Source organism: Theropithecus gelada, chromosome 8 (assembly GCF_003255815.1).
Source record: "Theropithecus gelada isolate Dixy chromosome 8, Tgel_1.0, whole genome shotgun sequence".
Taxonomy (NCBI): Eukaryota; Metazoa; Chordata; class Mammalia; order Primates; family Cercopithecidae; genus Theropithecus; species Theropithecus gelada.
Genome location: NC_037676.1, coordinates 16,523,120 through 16,548,802, shown reverse-complemented (window position 1 = coordinate 16,548,802; position 25,683 = coordinate 16,523,120). Strand labels below are relative to the sequence as shown.

Here is a 25,683-nt window from a genome sequence, read left to right as displayed (position 1 = left end):
ACTATTCAGTCATAAAAAATAATGAGACCTTGTCATCTGCAACAACGTGGATGGAACTGGAGGTCATTATGTTAAGTGAAGTTAGCCAGGCACAGAAAGACAAACTTCTTTCTGTTTGTCTTTGTTCTCACTTGTGGGAGCTAAAAATTAAAACAATTTAACTCATGGAGATGAAGTGTACAAGGATGGTTTTACCAGAGGCTATGAAGGGCAGTAGGGAATAGGGGAGATGGTTAATGGGTACAAAAAGTAGAACGAATGAATAAGATGCATTATTTAACAGCACAATAAGGTGACTACAGTCAATAATTTATACATTTAAAAATAACTAAAAGAGTATAACTGGATTGTTTGCAACACAAAGGTTAAATGCTTGAGGGGATGGATACCCCATTTACCATGATGTGATTATTACATATTGCATGCCTATATCAAACTATTTCACATATACCCCATAAATATATACATCTACTAAATACTCACAAAAATAAAAAATAAAATAAAATAAAAATAAAGGTAATAAATCCTGAAAAAATGCAGTAGAAAAATAATGATCTAGAAAGAAGTTTACGGTACAGTAAATGAAAAAAGCAGAATATGCACATGTGTACAAAATATTACTGAAAGGTTTACAGAATGTTGGTACGGCAAGCAAAATGTTGGTAGGATAAAAAAATTATGGGTGATAGTTTTTTTTTTTGTTTACCTATACCATTGAACTTTATCACAATAAGGTCTTTCGTACGAATTAAAAAACAAAACACAAAGTTTTGTTTATTTTTTAAAATAACTGCTTACCTTCAAAAAGGGAATGACTTCTTTCATAATTGCTTTAATTTGCCGGTCCAGCTGCTGAGTATCAATTCTAGGACATGGGACGGTAGAAACTTCACTTACAGGTTGTTGTGAACTATGATTTTCAATAATGGGAGTTTCTAATTTTTAAAAAGAAAACGATACATTAGCATAAAAAAGCCTATTATATATACATATATGCCTTAATGTTGAAATTTAAAGAATATTAAATTCTGATTTTATGCTAATACAAAGAAACATGTTTGTACTTTTAGCACCCCTATCAATTAAAGTAGTAAGAAAACAACTATATCACATATTTAAAATTTTTATACAGAATTAGTACTTCTAATCAATAAAACATATACCTTCTAAATCGAATAACTGAAATCACAAAAATTCTAGAAGATAACACTGGAAAAATCCTTCTAGACACTGACTTAGGCAAAGACGTCATGACCAAGAACCCAAAAGCAAATGCAATAAAAACAAAGATAAACAGATGGAACTTAAATTAAAAAGTTTCTGCACAGCAAAAGAAATAATCATCTGAGTAAACAGACAACCCACAAAGTGTGAGAAAGTCTTTGTAAACTATGCATCTGACAAAGGACTAATACCCAGAATCTACAAAGAACTCAAATCAGCAAAAAAAAAAAAAAAAAGAAAAAAAAAAAATCCCATCAAAAAGGGGGCTAAGGCCAGGTGTGGTGGCTCACAACTGTAATCCCAGCACATTGGGAGGCCGAGGTGGGCAGACCACTTGAGACCAGGAGTTCAAGACCAGCCTGGACAATATGCTGAAATCCCATCTCTACTAAAAAATACAAAACTTAACTGGGCTTGGTGGCACATGCCTATAATCCCTGCTACTTGGGAGGCTGAGGCACGGTTGAGCCTGGCAGGCAGAAGATGCAGTGAGTTGAGGTTGTGCGACTGCACTCTAGCCTGGACAACAGAGCAAGACTGTGCTCAGATTAAAAAAAAAAAAAAATAGTAGTAGTAGTAATAGTAGGCTAAGGATATAGACTATTCTCAAAAGAAGATATAGAAATGGCCATCAAACATATGAAAAAATGCTCAAAATCACTAATTATCAGGGAAATGAAAATCAAAGCACAAACTACAATGTGATACCATACTACTCCTGCAAGAATGGCCATAATTTAAAAATAAAAAAATAAGAGACGTTTAGTGTGGACGTGGTAAAAAGGGAACACTTTGACAGTGCTGGTGGGCATGTAAACTAGTACAACCACTACGGAAAACAGTATGAAGATCTACCATTTGATCCAGCAATCCTACTACTAGGTATCTGCTGAGAAGAAGTCATTATATGAAAAAGATACTTGCATGAGCATGTTTATAGCAGCACAATCTGCAGTTGCAAAATATGGAACCAGCTCAAATGCCCATCAATCAACGAGTGGATAAAGAAAATGTGGTATATATATGTATGTGTAGATATATACATATATTTATTTATACACCACAGCATACTACTTAACCATAAAAAGGAACAAAGTAATGGCATTCGCAGCTATCTGGATAGAGTTGGAGACCATTAATCTAAGCGATGTAACTCAGGAATGGAAAAGCAAACATTGCACATGCTTACTCATAAGTGGTAGCTAAGGTATGAGGATGCAAAGGCATAAGCAGGATACAATGGACTTTGGGGTTTCAGGGAAAAGGGTGGGAAGCAGATGAGGGATAAAAGACTACACACTGGTTACAGTGTATACTGCTCAGGTGATGGGTGCACCAAAATCTCAGAAATCACCACTAAAGAACTTATTCATGTAACCAAACACCACCTGTTCCCCCCAAAACCTACTGAAAACAAAAATATATACCTTCTAAATTATTAACTGTAGTACTTGCATCAGCACCATCTTCATCCTCAATAATCCTGCAGGTGCATCTCATATTTGAGTTACTTTCAGCCTCAGTCTTCATGCGCTCATATTCCCTCATTCTGGCTAACGCTTGATCTAAGTGAATCACGGTGTTACCTATATTTGGAACAAACATATTTTCTGAATATGTAAAAGTGAACTTTTTCATATACTCCTCAAAATGCATTAATTAAAAAATGTCCAAACAAAAGGAAGGAAAATTAGCTTCAACAAGTTCTACACACTACACTACTTGAGTACTTCATATACATTATCAAACTTATTTAATCCTTAGAATAATCCTATAAAGTAGATGACATTACTTTCATTCGCAGAAAACCTAAGTGAGTTGCTCAAGGTTTCACAGACAGTTCAATGTAGGAACAGGGCTTTAAACTTAGTTATCAAACTCTGAAGCCCATATTTATTTCACTACATTTTGCTGTTTCATTTAAACAATACAAGTAAATTCCAAAATGTCATGCAAATTCTGATGAAAACAATGCAACCTAAAACAAGCAAATTAGGTAAGAAAAAGGCCTATCAATGAAATTTCCCAATTCTATGTCTACTTCAGACACAGCTAGTGGTGCAGGGTTGTAAGAAGAAAAAAAAAAAATCAATAAATGAAAGAAAATACATAGGAGTCAAAGTATTCTGGCAACTCAGAAAGGGAGGGACAACCTAAGGGAAGAGGGTTGGCCAGCTATACAGTCATTTTTCTCTGTAATGGGATGAACTCAATGCAGACCCAAATAAGTATTTACTTAGAAGTCAGCTAAGGCTCAGAGTCCTCAATAATTACAATAAGCAAAAGGAATACTTTTGTTTGGGCAAACAGCAGAAATGTAATGACAGGGCAAGGCTAAGCCATTTTCTTTATAGTGGAAAAATACCTTTGAAATTATCTAAATCTTCTCCTCATCACGTGAACAAACACTAGGGTAACAGGACATTTACATTATTTTATGAACTAAGCGCCCCGGATGGCAGAATGACTGAATTCTCAGGTATCTTTTGATTGGCCACAGCCTAGAAATGTATCAAGTATCTATATATTTTTCTTTTCCTTAAATTTCCTTTCCAAGTCTAGGACTCGAGTTTTTTCTCCTTTGGGGTCTGGCAACCCTCTAAACCTCTTTTGTTTTACAGCTGATGGGAGAGGAAAAAAAAAAAAAAAAACAAAACCAACCATGTGTTATGCCTGAGAGTTACTTGAGGTTTTCACTACAGGTTATTTAAGAAATTTGACTGATTACCTCAAATTACAAACTTAACATTTTTATTAAAAATATGATTAGATGAGGACTGCATTGTTCCCATGAATTAACTAGATGACCTTAAACGATGACCTTTCCTTTAAGGAAAAGGAAATTAACATTTTCTGAACTCAAGCAAGTAAGTTCCATTATATTTTCACAAAAACATAGCAAGGTAGGTAAGATTCCCATTTCCTTAGTATATGCAGAGAGTCAAAAATGTCGGATGATTTGTCCACAGGGTTGAGTCAGAAGATTTTTGATTTTAGACTGACAGACAATTAAGTCCATATTCTTTCAACCACACACACTTCACCTTTCTAGACTTTTGTTTCCCTATCAATGAAATTCAAAGACTGGACCAGATAAACTTAAAGTTGTTTCTAAGATTATAAAAAACCCTGCTTACCTAGATCATCTGTTGCAAAAGGCTCAAAATTTGATGATACAGACAGGACACTAGCATTATCAGCATCATTCTGCTCACTTATTTTATGTGTTTCTCTTTCAAAGTTCTTCTCAAAAGTTTCCTAAGTTACAGTAAAACAAACAAACAAAAATCACTAGTACTTCTTTTAAGAATTTCACATTAAGGATTTAACAGAGATAACTAAGTATTTACATAAAATTGTACACCTAAAAGATATTCATAAGTTTCCTCAGTATTCTGTCCAAACAAGATAATATAACCAAAGTTATTAAATGTTGAATATAGAGTCACAGAGAACAGTAACATAAGTAGCCTTGCAGAGTATTTGTTATTATGTAGATAAACATACACAAAGACAGCTACTGATTAAATTCTAATTTGGCAAAGTTAACATTTTTAATTATTTCTCTACTCTCAGGGACATTCTCCTATCTCCAAACGCTAACAATGTCTGGTAGCTTACTCTACCTGGCTGTCTCACATCTCTAGAAAAAAATATCACAACATCATTTGCATTTTTTAAAATAAACTTTATTGAAATATAATTTATATACAATGCACTCACTTTAAAAGTACAGTTTGATAAGTTTTGACAAATATATACACTCATGTAACCAGATTCCCTAAAGACCATTTCCATTGGCCCAGGATGTTTCTTCACACCCCTCTACAGTCAATCTCCACCACACCCTACTCATGATTTCTATCACTGTAGATCAGTTCTGCTGATTGTAGAACTTCATACAAATGGAACCAGCCAGTATACACTCTTCGTTGTCTTGACTTCTTTCACTTAGTATGTTTCTGAAATGATTCCATGCTGTGTGTTTCAGAAGTTCATTATTTTTTAATGGCTGCATATATTCCACTGTATAGAAATACCACAGTTTGTTTATCCATTTATCTCTTGATGCTTCAGTTTGAGGCTATCATGACTAAAGATGCTATGAACATTAACGTACAGTGTTTTTGTGACACATATTTTCATTTCTCTTGGATGAACACCTAGAAGAGAAATTGCTGGGTCACATGCCACGTTTATGTTTGTAAGAAACTGCCAAACTGCTTTCCAAGTGGTTGTGCAATTTTACATTCTCATAAGGACTGTGAGGGTTCCAACTGTTCCACATTCTCACCAACACTTCTTATTGTCAATCTTTTCATTTTAGCCATTCTCGATGTGAAGTGGTATTTTCTGTAGCTTTAATTTGCATACTAGCCATTCATATATCTTCTTTCATTAAGTGCCTGTTCAAATCTCTTGCCCAGTTTTTACTGAGTTGTCTTACAACTGAGTTGTAAGCTTTATATAGTCTAGATACCAGACAGTTGTCAGATGTACATACTGGGATTATTTTCCCATAAGAGTATCTTTTGAAAACCAGAAAATTCCTATTTTTGTCAAGTCTAATTTATTAATTTCTTCTTTTATAGTTAGTGCTTTCTGTGCCCTAAGAAAACTTGGCCTATGTCAAGGTCATAATTTTCTCCCATTTTCTTTTAAAAGTTTTAATAGTGTTGGCTTTTACAGGACTTTAGGTCATTTCAAATTAATTTTGTTTATAGTGGCAGGGTGTCTCACTTACATTTTGATTATGACATTTTACAATTGTGTCCTTTCCCTTAACTACTGATCTTTTTAAAGTTTCCTATCTTCAATTATGAAATCAAAGATTCGTCCCTGATTAAAGGAAATCTGGACATTAAGGAACATATTTTAGAAATAGGGAAACCATTTTTTTACTTCTTCAAGTAAGACTTGAAGACAGATGTGTTTTTACCATTTTATTATCATCAGGAGCAGGAGACACAAAGTGTGTTCTTCTTCCTAAACCTCAATGTCTCCACTCCATCCTCCTTGACTTAAACTCCCAGACACCTAGTTTCACTTTCATTTCTCTCTTCCCTGGGCAAGACAGGTATCTCTTACACATCTTAATATATCTTTGTAAAAGCTTCAAAAATGGAGCTCAAGAAGCACAGAAGCATCTAGAGAATGAGGCTCTAAATCTGCCCAATACAAAAAACACCACATGGCTATTTAAATAAAATTTAAAATTTAGTTCCTCAGTCATAATAGCTACACTTCAAGTACTTGCTAGCATGTGGCTAATGACTACAGCATTAGAAAATGCAGACATAAAATAATTCCATCACTATAGAAAGTTCTACTGGATACTGCTGCTTCAGATCTGTGAGTGTCAACACTGGATGTTGTTGTGCTGCTGATTAACCAGCATTAGTAAAGGGAAGATGCTGACCTTAATGCTGAGTTTAAGTTTTGGAAGAAATATCAAAGAACTGATTTAGTTACTTAATTAAAGTAATACTAAACACAATTACTATCCCAAGTCCTTACTTGTCAAGTAGTATAACATCTTTAAATTTCATTTGATTTTAAAACCTTCTTAGGTTAACTTTATCCTAAATTGTAGCTCAACTTTCAAAATGTGCTATCAATGGTGAAAACCAATGTGCTACAATCTCTTAAAATAAATCAAAGTAATGCTGCCTGTATGAAACTTGGATAAAAGTGAAAGCACTGGAATTAAGGATATAAAATTATTGAAAAATACGTCTATGAATGGAGACTGTTCATTCTCTCTCAAGTTATTTCAATGCCCAATAAACCTTAATATAATTTAACAACTATTTTTTATGTATTCAAGCAGATGGCATTTCATTTCCAACAAAAAGGAATACACAATTTTCAATTAGTTGTAATAACAATCCAAAGGAGCAAATACTTAAACACTACTTCACATTTCACATTGCAAAGTTAATTAAAACCATGTAGTTTTTAGACACAGGTTTATGTTATAGTACTAAAGAAGTTAGAGTCCAGTGGGAAAACATTTAAACACAAAAGATGAGCTAGGGAACTATTATTTTAAATATGAGAAGTTAAAGAGCAAAAATTCAGAAAAACTCAGAAAATTACTGTATCTGAAGAGGCAAGACAATCCTTTGAGGAAACACTGTCTTCAGAAAAAATTTAGTATTAACACTTCAACAAAAGGCAGAAACAGTAACTTCCAACTCTCTACCTATAGCCGATATTTGCTAATCAACTATGGAACTCTTACCCACATAACTCCAGGTGCTAGAGTTGTCATAAAAAAAGGAACGTATTTGCTATCCCACGACCACATATAGTATTTTACAATAAAAGCAAGGCCTGAACCTTGAAACAGGTGATTCCCAAACACCTAGCACATTATCTCCTCAGTATACTAGCAGTTTTCTCACAGTTATTCAATCAGTGATGTGCTAAGTGCTATTTGGAGGACACAGCTTACTAAATTTATACCATTCTCCTCAGCACTCTTCTCCATTTCCAGGTCCTTTTAATTCTATTCAAAATTCTCTCCATCAATTGGAATACATCAAATCACAAGTTTTTTCCTGGAAGACTTTCTTTTGTCTAGGCTTTTTTTTTTTTAACCCAAAGACCTGATTTATCCTGTATTTATTCATTCAAGGGTTTTTACTATAATCTGATTGCTGTCTGTTTTACTGAGTATCTTAAATAAATACAACATACATTTGTAAACGTCTTTTAAGAGTCAGCCTCTATATTGGGTAATAATGACATAAATATGGCTATCTTAGACCTCATAATCTATCATACATACCTAATTTTTGGTGTCTGCTACCATATTTTGATTGCATATTATAACTTGCCCTCAAAATAAAATAACACATTATACCCAGGTTTTAAAAAAAGCTGAAAAACAAGTATATTAGGTCTACCTACAATTTGACAATAACCTATTTAACTTTTATTTGCTGCATACTAAAATTATGTCTACAGTTCACTAATCATTATCAGCTTACATCATCAGTAGTAGCAAGGCTCTCACTAGGAGTAAGTTCTGAGTTTGACGCTATCCAAGTACCAGAGTTTACTGACTTTACATTTTCTCCTTTTTCATGGCTCTCAGAAATATGTCTGGATACTATGTCCTAAATAAGAAAATAAGATCATTATTTACATAAAACATACATGCTTAATCATTCATTTATATTACAGATTCAAAAGTAAAAGCAGATGGAAGGAAAAATGTACTGTTTCTACCCTCACAGGTTAAGTGTGAAGAAGTAGACAAAACACTGAAAAGGTACTCAAAAAAATACTTTAATGCTACTTAAGCTATACAAAAATTTTAAACAAAATGTCAAGAAAGCACACAGAGAACAGATCAAAATTCATATGCTACATGCTTCAGTCTAAGAAAGCAACCAGATGTAATCATGAAGAAGGTGATAATAGGGTAGGAAAAATTATGTTAGGTACCAGATACCTGCAATGCATATAAAGCCCTCTGTCTCAAGTAGTCTGTATTAAGTAGCTGAAGCTCATGGAAGAGTTCAATAAGAAAATGTGGACGAGATTCATTTTGAGAAATTAATGTAGCTACTTCAGAATAAATAGTATCTCGCAAAGCTTCAAACATGGAAAAATCACTCCCAGTTTCTGGAATACATAAAAGACCAGAAAGTTAATACTGATGAAATACCTTCATGACAACTTTTATTAGCTAACATCATTACTCTCACCTTTAAATTACGTAAAAATTCTATTTTAGACAATTCTATTTCAGAGCTTTTAAAGCAGAAAAGAAGCTTAATATTACCAAGATAAATAAAATCTTAAGATATCAAGATATGTATTTTATACTAAAAATAAAATGTTATTGCATGAATAATATTACCTAGCATTATTAAGAATCATATTTATTTCTGGTCATATAAAATATACAGAAAATATTACACATTTTATGGGAAACATCAGTGAAAATCTTTCAACACTAAGAAATAAGTGCTCATTTCTTTTTTGCTTTTGCTAATATGAACTTCATTACAGAAAAGGAAGTTTGTATATTTTGTTAATGTTAAAAAGAATAAACTGAATGTTGCCAATTAAAACTACTAGATTAAGGTCTATCCAATATAGTCTAGTTATCAAATCTCATACATCACAAAGAAAAGTGCTATGCTGATAAGTAACCAAATTTGTAACCTAACATAATAGGTCAATTTCACCACTGTGTCTTATTTACATACTCAAGTGTATATTGGAGCAGGCAAGTAACCCAACTGAAGTTTTCAGTTTCACAGAATCTAGGCATCACTCTATTATTTAGCTACAATTTGGCTATATTTACTTGTTGATAACACAAAATTATCACACTCAAAGGTATCCAGTTATACCCTTAATTTTAAGAGGGCAAATTAGGAACTGTTCCCATTTTGAGTTGTCTGTGGGATAAAAAATCTCAAAGTAGTTCTAGCTATCAAATTCTGTAAACTCTAGTTCAACAAAAGAACCACAAATAGCTAGTAAAATATTCAAGTTCTGCAAAAATCAGTAAGTTTCTAAGAAAGAGAATTTAAAATATTGAGTATTTTAATATATTGTGCTTTCAAATAAGTATATATACAAGATTATAAAAACTCATTTTTGTGAGAAGGATAAAAAAAATGCAAAAAGAATGTGCTCTAACAGAAAAATTTTCCACTACTCGGCTAATATCTTCAGGTCTCAATTTCCACAAGCATAAAATAATAACATAACTAATACAAGGTATTAACAGAAAATAATTATATATAACAAATATGCAACTTCCCTATTTTGCCTCAGTTACAGGTATAAAATGAAGTGATACACTAAGTTCTCCTAATAGTTTTAAAGTATGAACTGTTACAAAAATAACACTTATTATAATAAGCAGGAACCAAAACTATCTCCGTAAGAAATCTCTACTAATGGGAAAAATCCAGGTAAAAAGAATTTGATATGCAAACTTTCAACTTGTATACTATAGTGCAGTTTAATCATACTTAATTAAAAAAATTCATTTCAAAGCCACAAGAACTGTTTAATGACATATTTAATACCTCTGTATGTGATAAAATTATCAATCTAAATTGCATATTAAAAATTAAATTATTCTCAAATAATGAATATGCCAAACACAAGCTTCATTCCCCCACCACTTCTGCAGTCAAGAGGTGGAAAGTTTATGCCAGTTTCTCCTCCTGAACTGAAATTGATTAGCTTTGGCTAGAAAAATCCCTAATCTTAATCAGGTTTCTCTAATTCCATCCTGTTTTTATATCCTATTTTCAGAGTTCTTTCTTTTCAAAGTGCTACTGATATATTCAGCTTTGTCAGTTATGGGTCCTTGTTTTATATCTTTAGATTCCCCTAAAGGTTCCATTCAAACTGGCTTTTACATTTCATTCATGTAAAGCTGCAGGAGGAGTTAAAAAAAATTTACATCTCTAAATCATAAAGAACCATATTTAATGAGAATACTTATATTAAAGACTAAAATAGTATTTGGGAATCTTTGTAATTTCCATGATCTTTATTTATCACAGTCTTTGCATGTAATAAATAGTTGTTTTGTTTGATGACTTATTTTTCTAAGATGTTGACTGAAACGGAAAAATGAACTATAAAACTGTATTTCTAGTTCTAAGAAATATTAATGCTTTGAAGAAGTACAAAATAACCTCAAATCAAGTACTAAACCATAAAAAAGGTTTCTATTACACTTATGAATGTGTTAGGTTACATACACTAACAGAATATGAAAACAAAAGCAGCCAATTTTACCAAGAATTATAAATGAAAGGCTTCAGAATTTTATGAATTAAATTATCTTTTACAATAGTCACATAACATATATACTCTAAGCTAAATCTAAAAAAGAAAAAAATCAGAATAATAAAACTTTTAGGACCAATGGGAAAAAATTAACAAAAGTGGACACCAAAACTATGCAGATTGTTACCTGGCAGTTCATTGCATGCATTTCTGTTAGACTGCTGTAGTATTCTCCTAGCATGTGCTGTAGGAAAGGGCAGACATAAGGATGAACATAAAATGTGTATGAGTAGTAAAGACAGGGTCTATAACATGAATAAGTGAATGAAAAAAAGAAATAAGCAAATTTCTTTAAAATTGTTTGCCTGAACTAAGGCTTATGCTCTACTTAAAAATAATCTCAAGGAAAAAAACCTCCAAAGGTTTGCTATAAACCTATATTAAGGCAACTTATGATGACTATCATAATAAACTTCTATCATTCATTTTTAGAAGCATACACATCAAGGTGAACCTCCCACAACACCCACGGGAGAAGAGGACTGCGTAATTTAATACTAGCAGTCATATTATGCTATACTCTAATAATCATATGTTATGAGTAGAGTTACAAAAAGTAACATGCCTTACATGCTATAAAGAATTCTAGGTTAATGATTAAAACTAAAAATAAATCTTTTCAGGGCTGGGTGCAGTGGCTCACGCCTGTAATCCCAGCACTTTGGGAGGCCGAGGCGGACAGATCACGAGATCACGAGATCAGGAGATTGAGACCATCCCGGCTAACACAGTGAAACCCTGTCTCTACTAAAAATACAAAAAATTAGCCAGGCGTGGTGGCACGCACCTGTAGTCCCAGCTATTCGGGAGGCTGAGGCAAGAGAATTGCTTGAACCCGGGAGGCAGAGATTGTAGTGAGCTGAGGTCGCACCACTGCACTCCAGCATGGGTGACAGAGCGAGACTCCGTCTCAAAATTTTTTTTAAAAAATCTTTTCAGAATGTAAATATGTAAACTTGTGCATATTTATACTATTCAAACATTTTTTAATTCACCAAAATTCAATCATTATATTTCTCTAAGTAACAGTAATAGGGCCTGAAGTACTATGACCAATTAAGACTTTCAGTTTAGTGTCCTTCTTCGACCTCTACCTGACTGTTTATTTTTTGAAGATATCACTATTTGGTAGAGAGAGTAAAAGGAGATGAAAATTATAAAATTTTAGTAAAATTCTGGGATCAGGAGAACAGGACTGATATTTTTGCAGAAAGGAACACAGACTTAACAGAAGCCCAGCTTCTAAGTTCAGCTTTACCACTTCCTAGCAATGTGAGCTTAAGAAATTCGTTTCAAAATGCAAACAAATGTGATGTTTCTTTTCTGATTACAAAATGGTAAATGCTCATGAGTTTAAAGATGATAAAACCACTATTAACATTTTGATGCATTTTCTTCCAGCCTTTTTGCATTCAAATTTTCGTCTGTACATAGTTGAGATCATACTGTTGAGACAATGCTAAATCTTAATTTCTTTTTTTTTTCCCCTTTGGTTTTCTTAGGTTGGATTACTACAAGTACAATTACTGGATTAAGGGCATGACTTTTGAAACTTTCCAGAAAAGTTGTACCAGTTTATATTACTGAGCCTTTATGAGTACTGAAAAACAAAACAAAAAGTGCCCTCTCTTTGACTATGTTTCCTCTGAAAAATGGAAATCAAACCAACTCAGCGTTATGAGGCTCAAATGAGATTTGTTGGTAATTTGAAAATAATGGAGCATGGCACAAAAGATAGCTGCCATTATCATTTTTAAGCAAAAAACGCATGCATTTTACACTAATGCCAATGAAAGCTACTAGATTAAGGTCTACCCAGTATAGTCTAATGTCATGTTATTGCCTCTCTCTCTCCATATTTCTTTGGGATATTCTTTACAAATTAGGAAACTACTGGTGCTTACTTAAGTATTATTTGCTGCCAAGGGACTCAAAAAGTGACAAACAGGGAAATACTATAATAATGTGATTAAGGCAACAAAGTAGGTTTATACAAGCTACAAGGAAAACAGGAGAAAGGGGAAACTATCCGAGCTTGGATTAGAATGGAGTTCCAGAATTAAAATTGTATTAAGAGTCCAGCAGAGAAATGAACTTACAAAAAAGGTAGAAAGGACTTGAGATAGAAAAATAGCTACCGAGGCATGAAAGAATGTGATAGCTATACAAAAACTTCAGTTCAGTGCCACACAAAGAAAAAAGTGCAAAGCAGAGGGTGTTGAGAAATGAGTCTGGAAAGGCAGGAAGCAATCAAATCCCTGATGGCCATGTATGTTCCATGAAGGCATTCAGACTTTATCCTGTAGGCACAGTGAGCCAAAGGATTGAAGCAGGGGATGACATGATTTCCTATCTAATTCTTAATCAGATAAGATATTCAGAATTTGAAATGAGGAGTTCCACAACTGTAACTATCCTTTGTTTAGAATTTTATTAAAACGTGTTCAAAACTATTAAACAGTATAACAAAAAATATTTTCAGTTTCTATTTCTCAGTATCAAGGAATGTGCACTATAATTTCCACTATAAAACCTTCCACATGATAGATATGTGTGATACACCAATTTTAAAATCTGCTTTATTACAGCTTTTCAAATCTAAGCTGAAAACCTCCTTATATTAATGCAAACCAAAAAAGAACATACCTGAAGATATTTCTGTAGACCTATTACATTTTATTATTTTTTCCAGTTGCTCATGATTCTTTCTGCTGAATACTTTTGCTTGAACAGGCTCTTCAGTCTGGGCTGAATGTCTGTTCCTACTTTTGCAAGGTTCACATGTGCTAGACATACTGGCACTTTCATACCCTTGAGTAAAAAAAGTGACAACTGTTATCAGTTGCAACTAACTCACACTAAAAGGGAAATCGGTTTCCACACTCAAACAGTACAGGTAACTCAATTTAGAATGCTAGGAAGGCCTGGTATAAACAGGACACAAAACAGTAAATATGTCTTGGAGGTATCTTTGCAATACCCTTTGAAAGCATGAGGTAACAGTAATAAATCTAACCTTCACTGTTCTTTGATACTCATCTTAATGAGTATATTCCAATTCGAAGTATATGGCAGACCTTTAATGACCCCAAATCTCTACTAGAATTCCAAGTTAGCAATTTTTAATATTAGGAAACATAAGAATTACATCCGATATATACAAATATCCATTATAGAGGGAGAGCAGTCAAATATATTTACCTTTCTTATTATATCTTTTATGTGACATGACTTAAGAGGTCTTACCCATCAATAGGTTATACATATATTCTACAAAATGTTCAAGTTTTTAAAATATTTTGGTATATACACAAGGTAGAAATTCTTTTTTTTTTTTTTTTTTTGGTTCCACATGGATAGGTGGCTATACCTACCCTCTTTCCACTGAATTAAAATATACATCGGTCAATATACTAAATTCCAATATTTGGGGTTTTATTTTTGGACATTTTATCTGTTCAACTTAGCTATTCCAATGCCATTTTCATTTATTTAGAAACACAAGTTATACGGTATGATCAAATATCTGTTAAGGCAAGTCCTACTAGCTTCACTTTTTTCTTGACTATTCTGGGGCACCTGTCCTTCCATATAAGCTTTGAAGTTTTTATTTGTATTTTTTCAACTTTAAAAACCATCTCTGGGGACTCAAAATGGAATCAAATTAAAAGTATGTGTTCATCTGGAGAGAACTGGAATTTAATAATCTTACGCATTTCCATCTTTTCCATCTTAAGAACATGGTTATGTTTTTATATTTGTTCAATCTTTCTGATGTTCTTCAAAAATACAGCTTTTTAGAGACCTAGTACTTTCCTTGTTAAATCTGTTCCTTACGTTTTACCGCCCCCCACTCAAACACTTTTGACTACTACTGTGAGAAGGGCATTCCTCTCCACTTTCATCCTACTGGATATTACAATAGAGAAAAATATTCACACACTTATTCCATAACCAGTCACTTTAACAGTTTACCTTGTAACTCTAGGAGTTACTTTCCAGTATCTCTTGGGCTTAGTATATAAAAATGCCACTAGAAAAAACACATAAAATTTGTTTCCTTCCTTTTCCAATATTTATTACAATTATAATTCCAATTATTTGACATAATGCTTCCCAAGTAATGATAAATAATGATGGTGGTACAGAAGGAATCCCTGTTTAGTTCCTAATTGAGACAGAAATATCTCTGGAGTATTTTCATTTACAATGGTGCACACTGGCTAACAGTCTTTACTACACTTAAATAACTGCCTTTGTTTTCCTTTTTTTTTAAATTTTCTTTTGAGACTGAGTCTCATTCTGTTGCCCAGGCTCAAGTACAGTGGCACAATCTTGGCTCATTGCAACCTCCACCTACCAGGCTCAAGCAGTCCACCTGCCTCACCCTCCCAAAGTGCTGGGATTACAGACATAACTATCTTCTTATACCCATTTTACTTCAAATTCCCATGAGAATAGCTTCAAATTTTATCTAATCTGCTATGATTATGACTTCTGTCCCTTTGATAGAATAAATTATGTTGACAGATTTCCTGGTAACAAATCATCATTACATGTCTGTAGATAGTCTAGTGTAGATTGTCTAGAATTCTTTTGATACAATGGCAGATTCAATGTGCTAATATTTTATTTTTACTTTTGAATTTATATTAGTGAGACTGATCTACTGTTTCCTTTATTAAACTGTTCTCTCTTGTCTTTATCTTCCCTTGTATACAGATCTCTTATGATTCATAGGTTGTTTCTTCAGGTTTCCTCAAATAGGATCAACTAGTATCTCTTTTTCATTCTGACACGTGGAGGGTCCTTTGGCTGAGTACAAGGTTCTTGAGTTGCAGTTCTTTGTCAACTGTGTAGCGTCATTCCACCTTTTTCTACTTCTACTTGTGTGGTAAGGAAGATTGCCTGGTGTTGCCCTGGTTCTTTTTCTTTGTATGCAACTTGGTCTTTCATGTGGAAGCTTAGAGGATTTTTACTTTTTCCTTGGAATTAAGGGATTTTTACCAGACTCTGCATAGGTGTTTGTGTGTTTCCCTCACTTCTCTCCTGGCTAGACAACTGTCAGCTGTTCTGATCTGCAGTCTCAAGTCTTTCTTCATCCCATCTATTATTTAGTTATTGCTTGTCCACCTGTTTTTTTTTTTTTCTCCTTTAGAACTTCTTGTAAGCCTCTAATTGTTTTCTCTTGATTTTATCTGTTAGTACTTTCTTTCCATTTAATGACATATTCTTCCCCTTGATTTTCTAGGCCAGTAATTTGGAACTTAATAGCACGTGTCCTCTTTTTCAAATAATCTAAACATTAAAACTTAGTTATTTTTTCTCTAGTTCTAAAGAATTTGCTATAATTCAATCTGTTTATGTGCCCTTATTTTGTTCAAGCATATTTGTTCAGTATTTTTTTCAATAATTCTATTTTCACTAGGTTTTGCCTGTTCCAGTCGTCTTCTTCTGTTTTCTCTCTGGTAACTAGGTCCCTTTTATATGCACTGTTATCTTCACTGGCCTAGTCATGACTCTCACCTTCTCTTAAGGCTGGACCCAAATGCTGGATAGCTTTAATGATGGCAAGATGAGGGTGCATGGAAGTCTCACTGCTGTGGTCAAGCAACATTTTCGCTAGCAAGTTGTCAGTCCCTCATCAAGACTATGGGAGGAATCTTCTCTACTGCTTAGTTTCTTCAGCTGTGAAGACTAATGCTCTCCCATGTACAGGGTTAAGGAAGGCTGCCACCTACTCACTCAATAACCCTTCTACCAACTAGTAGCTTGAAGTAGCAAAACATTGCTACTCTTGGGGGTAAGGGGAAGGGTCAATAATAGGAGGAATTGCACGGATCTCCTCCATCATAGCTTTCTCCAAGAATCATGGAGATCGGACTATGCTCCTGACACTCTAGGAAAGAGCCAGCAGACCCTAAAGCCTTGCTTGCATCTTCCAGATCACTGCAGGTCGACTAATAACAAATAATTTCCCAAAACACTGTCAATTTATTATCTGTGATATCCCATCTAGATTCAACCCTCCCTCTCTGTTTCCAAGGCCATCATATAAGACTTCATCATCTCAAATTTAGGTTCCAAGTTTTTCCACTGGTCTCTCAGACTAAAGTTTAGCCTTTGCCACCCAGTCTGCATGAAATTTACTAAAAGGCCTCTTGATTATTATTGATCTTAATATAAAACCAGCAATAAAGGGTATGAGTGCCAAAAGTAATATGTAAAATGACATGACTGGTAGTATATTGCTCACTTAATAACATACAATGATTCTAAAGAAAAAAATTTTAAGTATATTATTCTAACATGAACATTTATATAAGTGAAATGAAACATTTAAATGCTGTTACTGTATCAGATGAAAAATGCTGAATAAATTTTAACCAAAATTAAAATACAGGTAATGTGGTATATACAACATTCTCACTGGGGAGTCACAATAGGTACTTTAAAAAGGCATACATACAGTCATCCCCCAAAACAGCTAAAACTGTGAAGAGAAGCAGGCTATAATTATTAAGATGCTACGAAAAGAGAAAAAAAGAAAAAAAAAACTATGGTTTTATATATGAGTCCCAAATTAAAAACATCAAAGGCTACATTTCCAAAGTTAAGGTACTAATGTGTGACTGAATTCTTTCTCTCCTGGATATCTTGATAGTAATCATCTGGGAAGAGTAGAATTAATGAAGGTTAATAATACTTCTGAGAAACACTGGCTAGGCCAGAAAGTATAACAATAGCAAGAGTAACACATGATGCTTATTACTGAGGATAACTGTGATGAGAGATAAGGATGTTATCTCCTATGCCACTTCACTACTCTTTCCCTTTCTCATTCTGTTTTTCTCAGCATGGGGGGCTGACATTACTAGAAGAAACAGTACTTCTACTTGGGCCTCCACTGAAGGGAAACAGATCAGCCATGGCACTCTAGAGACCTTGCACATGTGCAGAGAGGTTAAGGTCTGAATCACAGTACAAGCTGTCTTGGCAGAAGGCCACAGAATCATCCTGGAACATGGGCAAGACAGGCTTGTGAGAAGTTGCTATGTGGATGGACATTTTCCACTCACCTCCCTCTTGCCCTGAGATGCTTCTGTCAGGAGAGTTTCCCATCTCCTCTCAGGTTCTAATGAAACATTAGACCTTTCTTCCTCACCCTTGTACAGTACATTTGCAGACTAAGAACAGGCTTAGCTGCAGTACAGCAATGATTCCTCAGCAACACGGTGTCCCACCATCCAAGGGACAATCATTAGCCAGCCCCTTTTATTTTGGTGTCACTCTTTTCAAGTGTGAAACAAGGGACACAGAGAAATGTCCCCTTGGACTACTCTTTTCTCTGCCTAAGTAATTAATAAATGACTAAATTCAAAAAGTCTACTGGTTGTTTACCAGCCAAATCTGTCAGGCCTTGCCTTGCCTAATGTTTCACATCCGTTTCATGTCCATCTTCATTAGCGAGCAACAGGAAAGGGAGGAAGGAAGAAATGAAAAGATTCAAGGACAGTAAGAACCCAGAAGTCAGTACCTTAACAGTTCTATCCAATTTTCCAAGAAAAGAGTGAAGAAAATCTAGGCTCCTACTCTCTAATATCATCAGAAGAGTACAGTGTAACCGAATAATACGTCTGATAACAGGAAAACTCAGTAAGGCAGGAAATCACCTTCTACTCATAAGGTCTAAGTCTGAACTCAAGTTTAAAAGATGATTATTACATAATTTATATATTCTTACCTCACATGCAATATGTATTTTCACATATAAAGACCTTCTAAAGATTAAAACACATTTCCATCATGGGAAACAAAGTTAAATGAGATTTATGAAGCTACTTCTGAAAGAATGTGACCATGCACAAAAAACACATACATATTTGGATCACTCTAGTAAGTATGGGACAGTATAACTGGCTGTACTATATCTCTCAAGACAGCAATGTAATTCCCACTATGCTGAAATATTTGTCATATCTGTTCCCAATTCCTCTCATCCTGCTTCTTTCCCACTCTATATTTACTGTAGTAACAATTTGAAAGGCTTTCTACACTTTTCCCCACCCACCTCTATTTACCACTTCTTTTAAGATACAATAAAAATTGGCCAGGCGCAGTGGCTCACATTTGTAATCCCAGCACTTTGGGAGGCCGTAGAGGGCAGATCACCTGAGGTTGGGAGTTCAAGACCAGCCTGACCAACATGGAGAAACCCCGTCTTTACTGAAAATACAAAATTAGCCAGGCATGGTGGCGCATGCCCGTAATCCCAGCTACTCAGGATGCTGAGGCAGGATAATTGCTTGAATACGGGAGGCGGAGGTTAAAGATGCGTAAAAATCCTTTTTTCTAACAAATCTTGACCATTCCTATAGCACAAAAGGAATAAAAACCACATAAACCAGTGGTCCAGTTCAGTACTTTTCAGACTTTCAAGTACATATCTTCGTATCAAAAATCTTGCTAAAATGCATACGGAAGAAAAATACATACTGATTTAGTTGGCATAAGGTGAGGCCCAAAAGCATGCATTTCTAATAATCTCCCAGATGATGTAACGCTGCTTGTCCACGGTTCAGATTTTGAATAGCAAGGATTTAGCTAATTTGATTTTATCCCATATTACTTTGGCTCTGCTATGTATAGTTTGATTCTGCTATCAAGCCTTTTATTTGTGTGTGTGTGCCTTAAAGCAGGGCACTCACTAACAGGTGGTCTTGAATGCTTGCTGAGCAAACTGACTCTATGTTTCCAGCAGGTATTTTCATACCTCAATATGAAGGAAAAGAGCACAAAGATCAGAATGTCAATCTTTATCTTCAAGTTAAAAGGCTGAACTACGTATTTGGAAAAGTAATTCCCCAGAATAAAGGAGTTTCAGAAAACTAAAAACATACCAGCATTTCTAGGGTTAGGTGGTCATAACCATAAATTAGCTAAGGTTCCTCTAAAATCTGCTACTTGAAGTATAGTCCACAGACCAATATTGGCAACACAAGAGAGTCTGTTAGGAAGGCAGACTCTCACGTCCCTTCCAAGCCAAATGAATCAAGAATCTGCACTTAAACTGTATTCCTAAGGAGATTTGTGTCAAACACTCAAGTTTAAGAAGTGTTGCCCTATCAGATTCAAATTAACTATTTGAATGAGACGATGCTGAAATTTAAAATGTCAGTTTTTCTTCATTTATTTATATGACAAAGAGCATCTTTGTGGGGGCAAAGCACTAGGAAATAGAAAGTTCTGAGTTGCGTAACGGCCCTGTCTCAAAATGGCCATTATCTACTTAAATCTTCTCTGGTAGCACCAAGAGTAATCTTGGAAAAGCACAGTAACTTTCTGAATAGCTTCAGATTACCAATTAATTTACTAAATAAACCAGCTTCTCCTAAAACTTTATAACCAGAAAATTACTTCAAGGCTGATAATGTGCATGCTAAGAAAAATGTCACCCCTTTCACTACTGTTCAAATTTGCTTTTTAAACCATCAGTCAGATTCTTCACATGGGCTTCAAGGTAGGAGCCAAGGACTTCAAGGATAGATGAATTACTGAAATTTTTAAAAATGTGCCAACATTCTCTTTTGTATCTGTGGTTTTCATTAGATTTTTCAAAGGTTTCATTATCCAAAAGTGATTAAGATGAAGGCCGCCAAAGTTTACAAGTGTATTTTTTTACTACAGGATTTCTCAGGGCCTTTACTATACTTGTATGTGTTGTGAACTCCCAAGAAAGGGAGTTAGCAGTGTGCAATGCATTTCAAACTTTCTGATTATAAGCCTGGAATACTTTGTTCTTAAACACCAATTTTTTTTTTTTCCAGAGTCTTGCTTTGTCACCCAGGCTGGGCGTACAGTGACATGATGTTGGCTCACTGCAACCTCTGCCTCCCAGGTGCAAGCAATTCTTATGTCTCAGCCTCCTGAGTAGCTGGATTACAGGCACGCCCACCACACCCGGCTAATTTTTGTATTTTTAGTAGAGATGGGGTTTCACCATTTGGTCAGGCTGGTCTCGAACTCCTCATCTAAGGTGATTCACCTGCCTCAGCTTCCCAACTTGCTGGGATTACAGGCATGAGCCACCGCACCTGGCCTTAAGCACCAAATATTATCTCCTTAAACTCAGAACAACCTTTCAAGGCCACAGCCCATCCTTTGCAAACATAAAAAGAATATCCTTCAGCTGTAACACTGCAGATTTTAGCTAATAAAACTATTTTTAACCTAGTATACTTTAGTAAATAATTCAAAAATCACAGAAAATATATTTTTCTAAGAGGTATGAAGCTAACACCATAAAGAAAACTTCAAAAAAATTTTTTAAAGAACTTTGATACTCAATGGCAAGATTGAGTAAAATATAAGTTTAGCTCCAGGAGGACTAAAGCCAGCCTGTTTTGAAACTGTTTTATCTATATGATATTCAAAAACTGCAATATATTTAAGACCACTTTTCCTTAAACGCACCAATCAAGAATCCATCTAAAAGTCATGACCAAAGAGTTGGATGCAGGATCCAATACAATAGCAAAAGAGAAAAAAGAGTAAAATGTGGGCATTTTGGCAATTTTTCAAGAACTTACAAAATTGAAGCTTTAAGAAGCACCAAAAATAAATGCCATGTTTTACGACATTAATCCAGAAAATTAAACCCTATTTCAAATATTATTTTGTAAAAAAAAAAAAATTACATATAAAGGTAACTAAAAATGACTGTTCAACTAAGTCTAGCACAGCACCTGCACATCTAGCCTTTCTGAAACTATATATATGTCAACATGTCAAAGTAAGATTACCAACATTTACACTGATCAACATTCAACAAATTTCAACACTTACTGATGTTTTTAACTCTGCTCTTCAGCTGAGTAGAATTCCTCTTCTTACTTTTTGACTTGGGAGTTTTATCTTTAGATGCCAGGCTGGCCTGTGCAGATGCTTTTCTTGTCTTGAATGTTTTAGTCACTATTGTTGGATCTACTGGATCAGGCATACTGCTAAAGCTTTCCAATGATTCTTCATCAAAATGGCGTCTTCTTCCGTTTGTATCTACTTGATTTTTGCGGTTACTATTTGTAGATTTTTCTACAGACACTGCAAATCCAGTCTTGATAAACGGTTTCTCTACTTCACCTTCTTGGTCATATAACCATGGTGTCCTACTGCTTTCCACCTCCTCTTCAGGCAGTTTTTTATTCCTTACCAACGAAAACAAGTTTTTATAAGTTTACAATTACAGATTTCTTTATTTACAAAAACTCCAAATATACTGAATTTATAGTCTACTCTTGAGCAGATTTAGGTGAATGAAACTGTCAACAGGCCATAGAAATGTTTTCACAAACATACACTTTAAATATGCAAATACCACATAAGCTAAGGTACTAAATCAGTTTTAATTCTGGACCCATCTCACTAAACCACTTTTACTGGCAAAAGTTCCTTATCAAAGATCTAGCATTCGCAATGGAAAACAGTGGGAAATAAAAATCAGGCTAGCTGCAGTGGCTCACGCTTGTAATCTCAGCACTTTGGAAGGCCGAGGCAGGAGGACTGCTTGAGCCCAGGAGTTCAAGACCAGCCTGGGCAAAACGGTGAGACACCGTTTCTACAAAAAATTTTAAAAATGAGCCAGGCACAGAAGCATGTGCCTCCAGTCCTAGACATTCAGGAGGTTGAGGCGGGAGGATCCCCTGAGCCCAGGAATTCAAGGAGGCAGCTAGCTATGATCATGCCAACTGCATTTCTGCCTGGGTAACAAAGTTAGACCCTGTCTCTAGAAAAAAACAACAAAAAGAAAAATCAAAGGAAGATGGGACATAAAAGAACAAAAAGCTGGAAGAACGGCTCAGAAAGAGCTACAGCAGAGGGCTTGGGAACATACATGGATTTGTGTTCACCTAAAGCAGTTCAAGCAGAACAAGAATTTGGTGAAAACAATTGGTCATTCAACCAGTAATTTATTTCTCCACTCCTTAAGTCCATAGTTCTATTAGTCTACTGTCATTTCCCAAATTTTATCTGCTGAATACTAGCATCCCTTAATGTTTAATAGGTACTCATCGGTCATCTAGGCTGGGGAGAAAACACGTAAAACAAAGTTAAACAGGTCTGTAAAGTATCTCAGAACTTTTAATATGCCAACATGCTTTATAAATCTCTTAAGAGTGCTAGTGAGCAAGAAGTCCAAAACTTTATCACAGAACCTAGCGTGAACACCACCACTGCTCCTAAGAATAGTCTGGGAGACAGTGACCTATAGGATTTAACTCAAGACAAGGGTTAGAAACCTATAACTTACAGGCCAAATTCAGCCTGCTGCCTGTTTCCACAAGGCCTCTGAGAGCTAAAAATGGCTTTTATATTCTTAAATAGTTGGAAGAAAAAAATTAAAATAAAAAAGTTTGTGACAAATGAAAATTATATGAAATTAAAATTTCAGTGCCCATAAATAAAGTGTTTTTGGAGAACACAGCCATACTCATGTTTACATATTGTCTATGGTTGCTATTGTGCAAAACTGTCACAGATGAATGGCTGTGATAAACACCATATGGCCAGCAAGGCCTAAAATACTAACTAGTCTTTTATAGGAAAAGTTTTCTGACCCCTGAGTAAGACTACAGGATTTTATCTGACTTCTTATCTCTAGTCATTTAATTCCACGAAATTATAATAGTTGAGATTTTGGGAAAGGAGGTCTAATCTGAAGTAGGCCAAATATCTAAAATAATTAGACATTCAGATCCATCCTAAAAAAGACATAAGTAACTAATTTAAAACCAGAGTAATTTTTTACTATCAATTATATAAAAAACATGGAAAATAATGAAGTAGGGACATTTTGGTAGGAAGGTCTATTCACTGAAGCTTTGAATAAATGTTTACTGCTTGTGATGGATATTCATTCAACAATCATTTCTGAATAGCAACTGTGAGCTAACACTGTGTTAGGCTTCTGACAACAGAATACCTTTATAGAGCAACGTGAGATTTAACAGGAAAAAACAGAACAACTAAAAAAAGGAATCAACAAAGTAAGGGATGTTAATCACAGGATTCCTAGTGGTGAATATAAAGTTGGAATTCTCAGAGTTATTGGTTAATCAAGTTAAAAAAAAAAGAAAAAAATCCCAGTTAATGATTAGGTAATTAAACAGTATCAAAATGCTAATAGAAGAGCCTGAGACAGTCCTAATCACACAGCTAAAGACAACTATAATGTGAATTATATATATTTTTACAGAGTAGAAAAGACAATCAGAGAGATATATCTGAGAGATTAAGTTCAACTGAGCCAATCTTTCACACTGAGTCAAAAATTGTGTTTCAGAAGATTATAGCATTAAAAAATAATAAATGTAAGAAACAGAGGAAAAAGAAATCCTAACTATGATTAATACCATGCATCCTCAAAACTTATGAGGCAAAAGTTGTTTTTATAATCTAATTGTACTCAACATTATATTTGAATAGGCTTTAGGAAGTAATTCTAATCAAGAGCTAGGAATCAAAAAAAGGGATCATCACTTAACAACTATCTCCTAGCAGTTAATATTAGTTTCCAGCCCTAAGTCAGTGAACAGCAAACTGGTTTAACCTTAAGACAGGTATCAAATCAGAGACTAAAGAAATCCTATGAGTTATGCCACATCCTTCCAAACTGAACTTTTCGTGTACCAGGGTTACAAGGAAGTATCTGGCATCTTATCTACTGATACATCAAAGTTTCATGTTTCCAACATCATCAAGCCAAATCATCACAAATGTCCTCCCTAGTTGCGTTTTCAAATTACATATAATTAGATGTAATCACAAAAGTGAATGTTTAAGCAATGAAAGACTATGTTTACAATCAGGTACCTTGGTTTCTCTGCTCCAATAGAGGAACTGCTTTCAAAAGGTTTTGGAAAAGCCATATATTCTGTTTTTCCTGAAGAATTCTGGGCTAAGGGTTGCTGCTGTTCACTGGGTGTAGAGATATTCTGAGAAAAATCTCCGAAATTAGAAGGAAATAAAGGGCTGAAATTCATACCTAATCAGTAAAATCAATGGGTAAGAGAAAAATAAAGAAATGTCTTTAGCTTTAAAATGAAATTAAAAAACAATTTTAATTAAATATGCCATTCAAATCCACCAAAACAAAAAATTGTTAATTAAAAAAAAAAAGCTAATATTTATTATCCAATCACTGTTTACAGCTCAGGCCACTATGTTTTAGGCATTGATCAAAGACAACAAATAATCCCCACTCCCTTAAGAGATAAAAGTTAGAAATAATAGTACCTGACATGTATCAATTACTGGGTGACACACACTACTGCAGGCACTTTACATGTTATTTGGTTTAATACTTAAAACGTTATAAAATAGATACTGCACTCATTTTACCATTGAGAAACTAGGGTTAGAGATCAAATGTCTAATAAATGAAAAAGACGGTTAGATCTCGGGTCTGTATTACTACTATGCTTATGTTGTTTCTACTCTATTTTTATTGGGAAAGTAGAATATAATTAAATACTTACCAAATACTGTTATGAATCAGAGGTATTTGCAAGAGGCTACTAACAACGTGGGGGGAAAGAGACTGGGAAGGTTTCACAAAAATTGTACTAT

At 34.5% G+C, this 25,683-nt stretch overlaps 1 protein-coding gene across 21 annotated transcripts in view; it reads right to left on the bottom strand.

Annotated features, from left to right (window-relative positions):
- Window positions 1-25,683, bottom strand: part of PCM1 (pericentriolar material 1) — a 109,442-nt gene that overhangs the window by 37,106 nt on the left and 46,653 nt on the right. For 7 of the 21 annotated variants that reach the window (XR_003120758.1, XM_025393439.1, XM_025393429.1 and 4 more), the window contains 7 exons: window positions 24,928-25,099; window positions 21,904-22,262; window positions 8,687-8,859; window positions 8,220-8,348; window positions 4,362-4,482; window positions 2,652-2,810; window positions 799-935 (listed from right to left, as the gene is read on the bottom strand). Coding sequence is in view for 20 of the 21 variants with exons in the window: in XM_025393439.1 (XP_025249224.1) it covers window positions 799-935; window positions 2,652-2,810; window positions 4,362-4,482; window positions 8,220-8,348; window positions 8,687-8,859; window positions 21,904-22,262; window positions 24,928-25,099 (1,250 nt within the window). In the remaining variant the exon portion in view is untranslated. Of the gene's footprint in view, window positions 1-798; window positions 936-2,651; window positions 2,811-4,361; window positions 4,483-4,763; window positions 5,388-8,219; window positions 8,349-8,686; window positions 8,860-11,185; window positions 11,243-13,704; window positions 13,870-21,903; window positions 22,263-24,927; window positions 25,100-25,683 lie in introns of those variants that run through there. The other 14 variants (XM_025393426.1, XM_025393423.1, XM_025393425.1 and 11 more) reach the window with 6 other exon arrangements.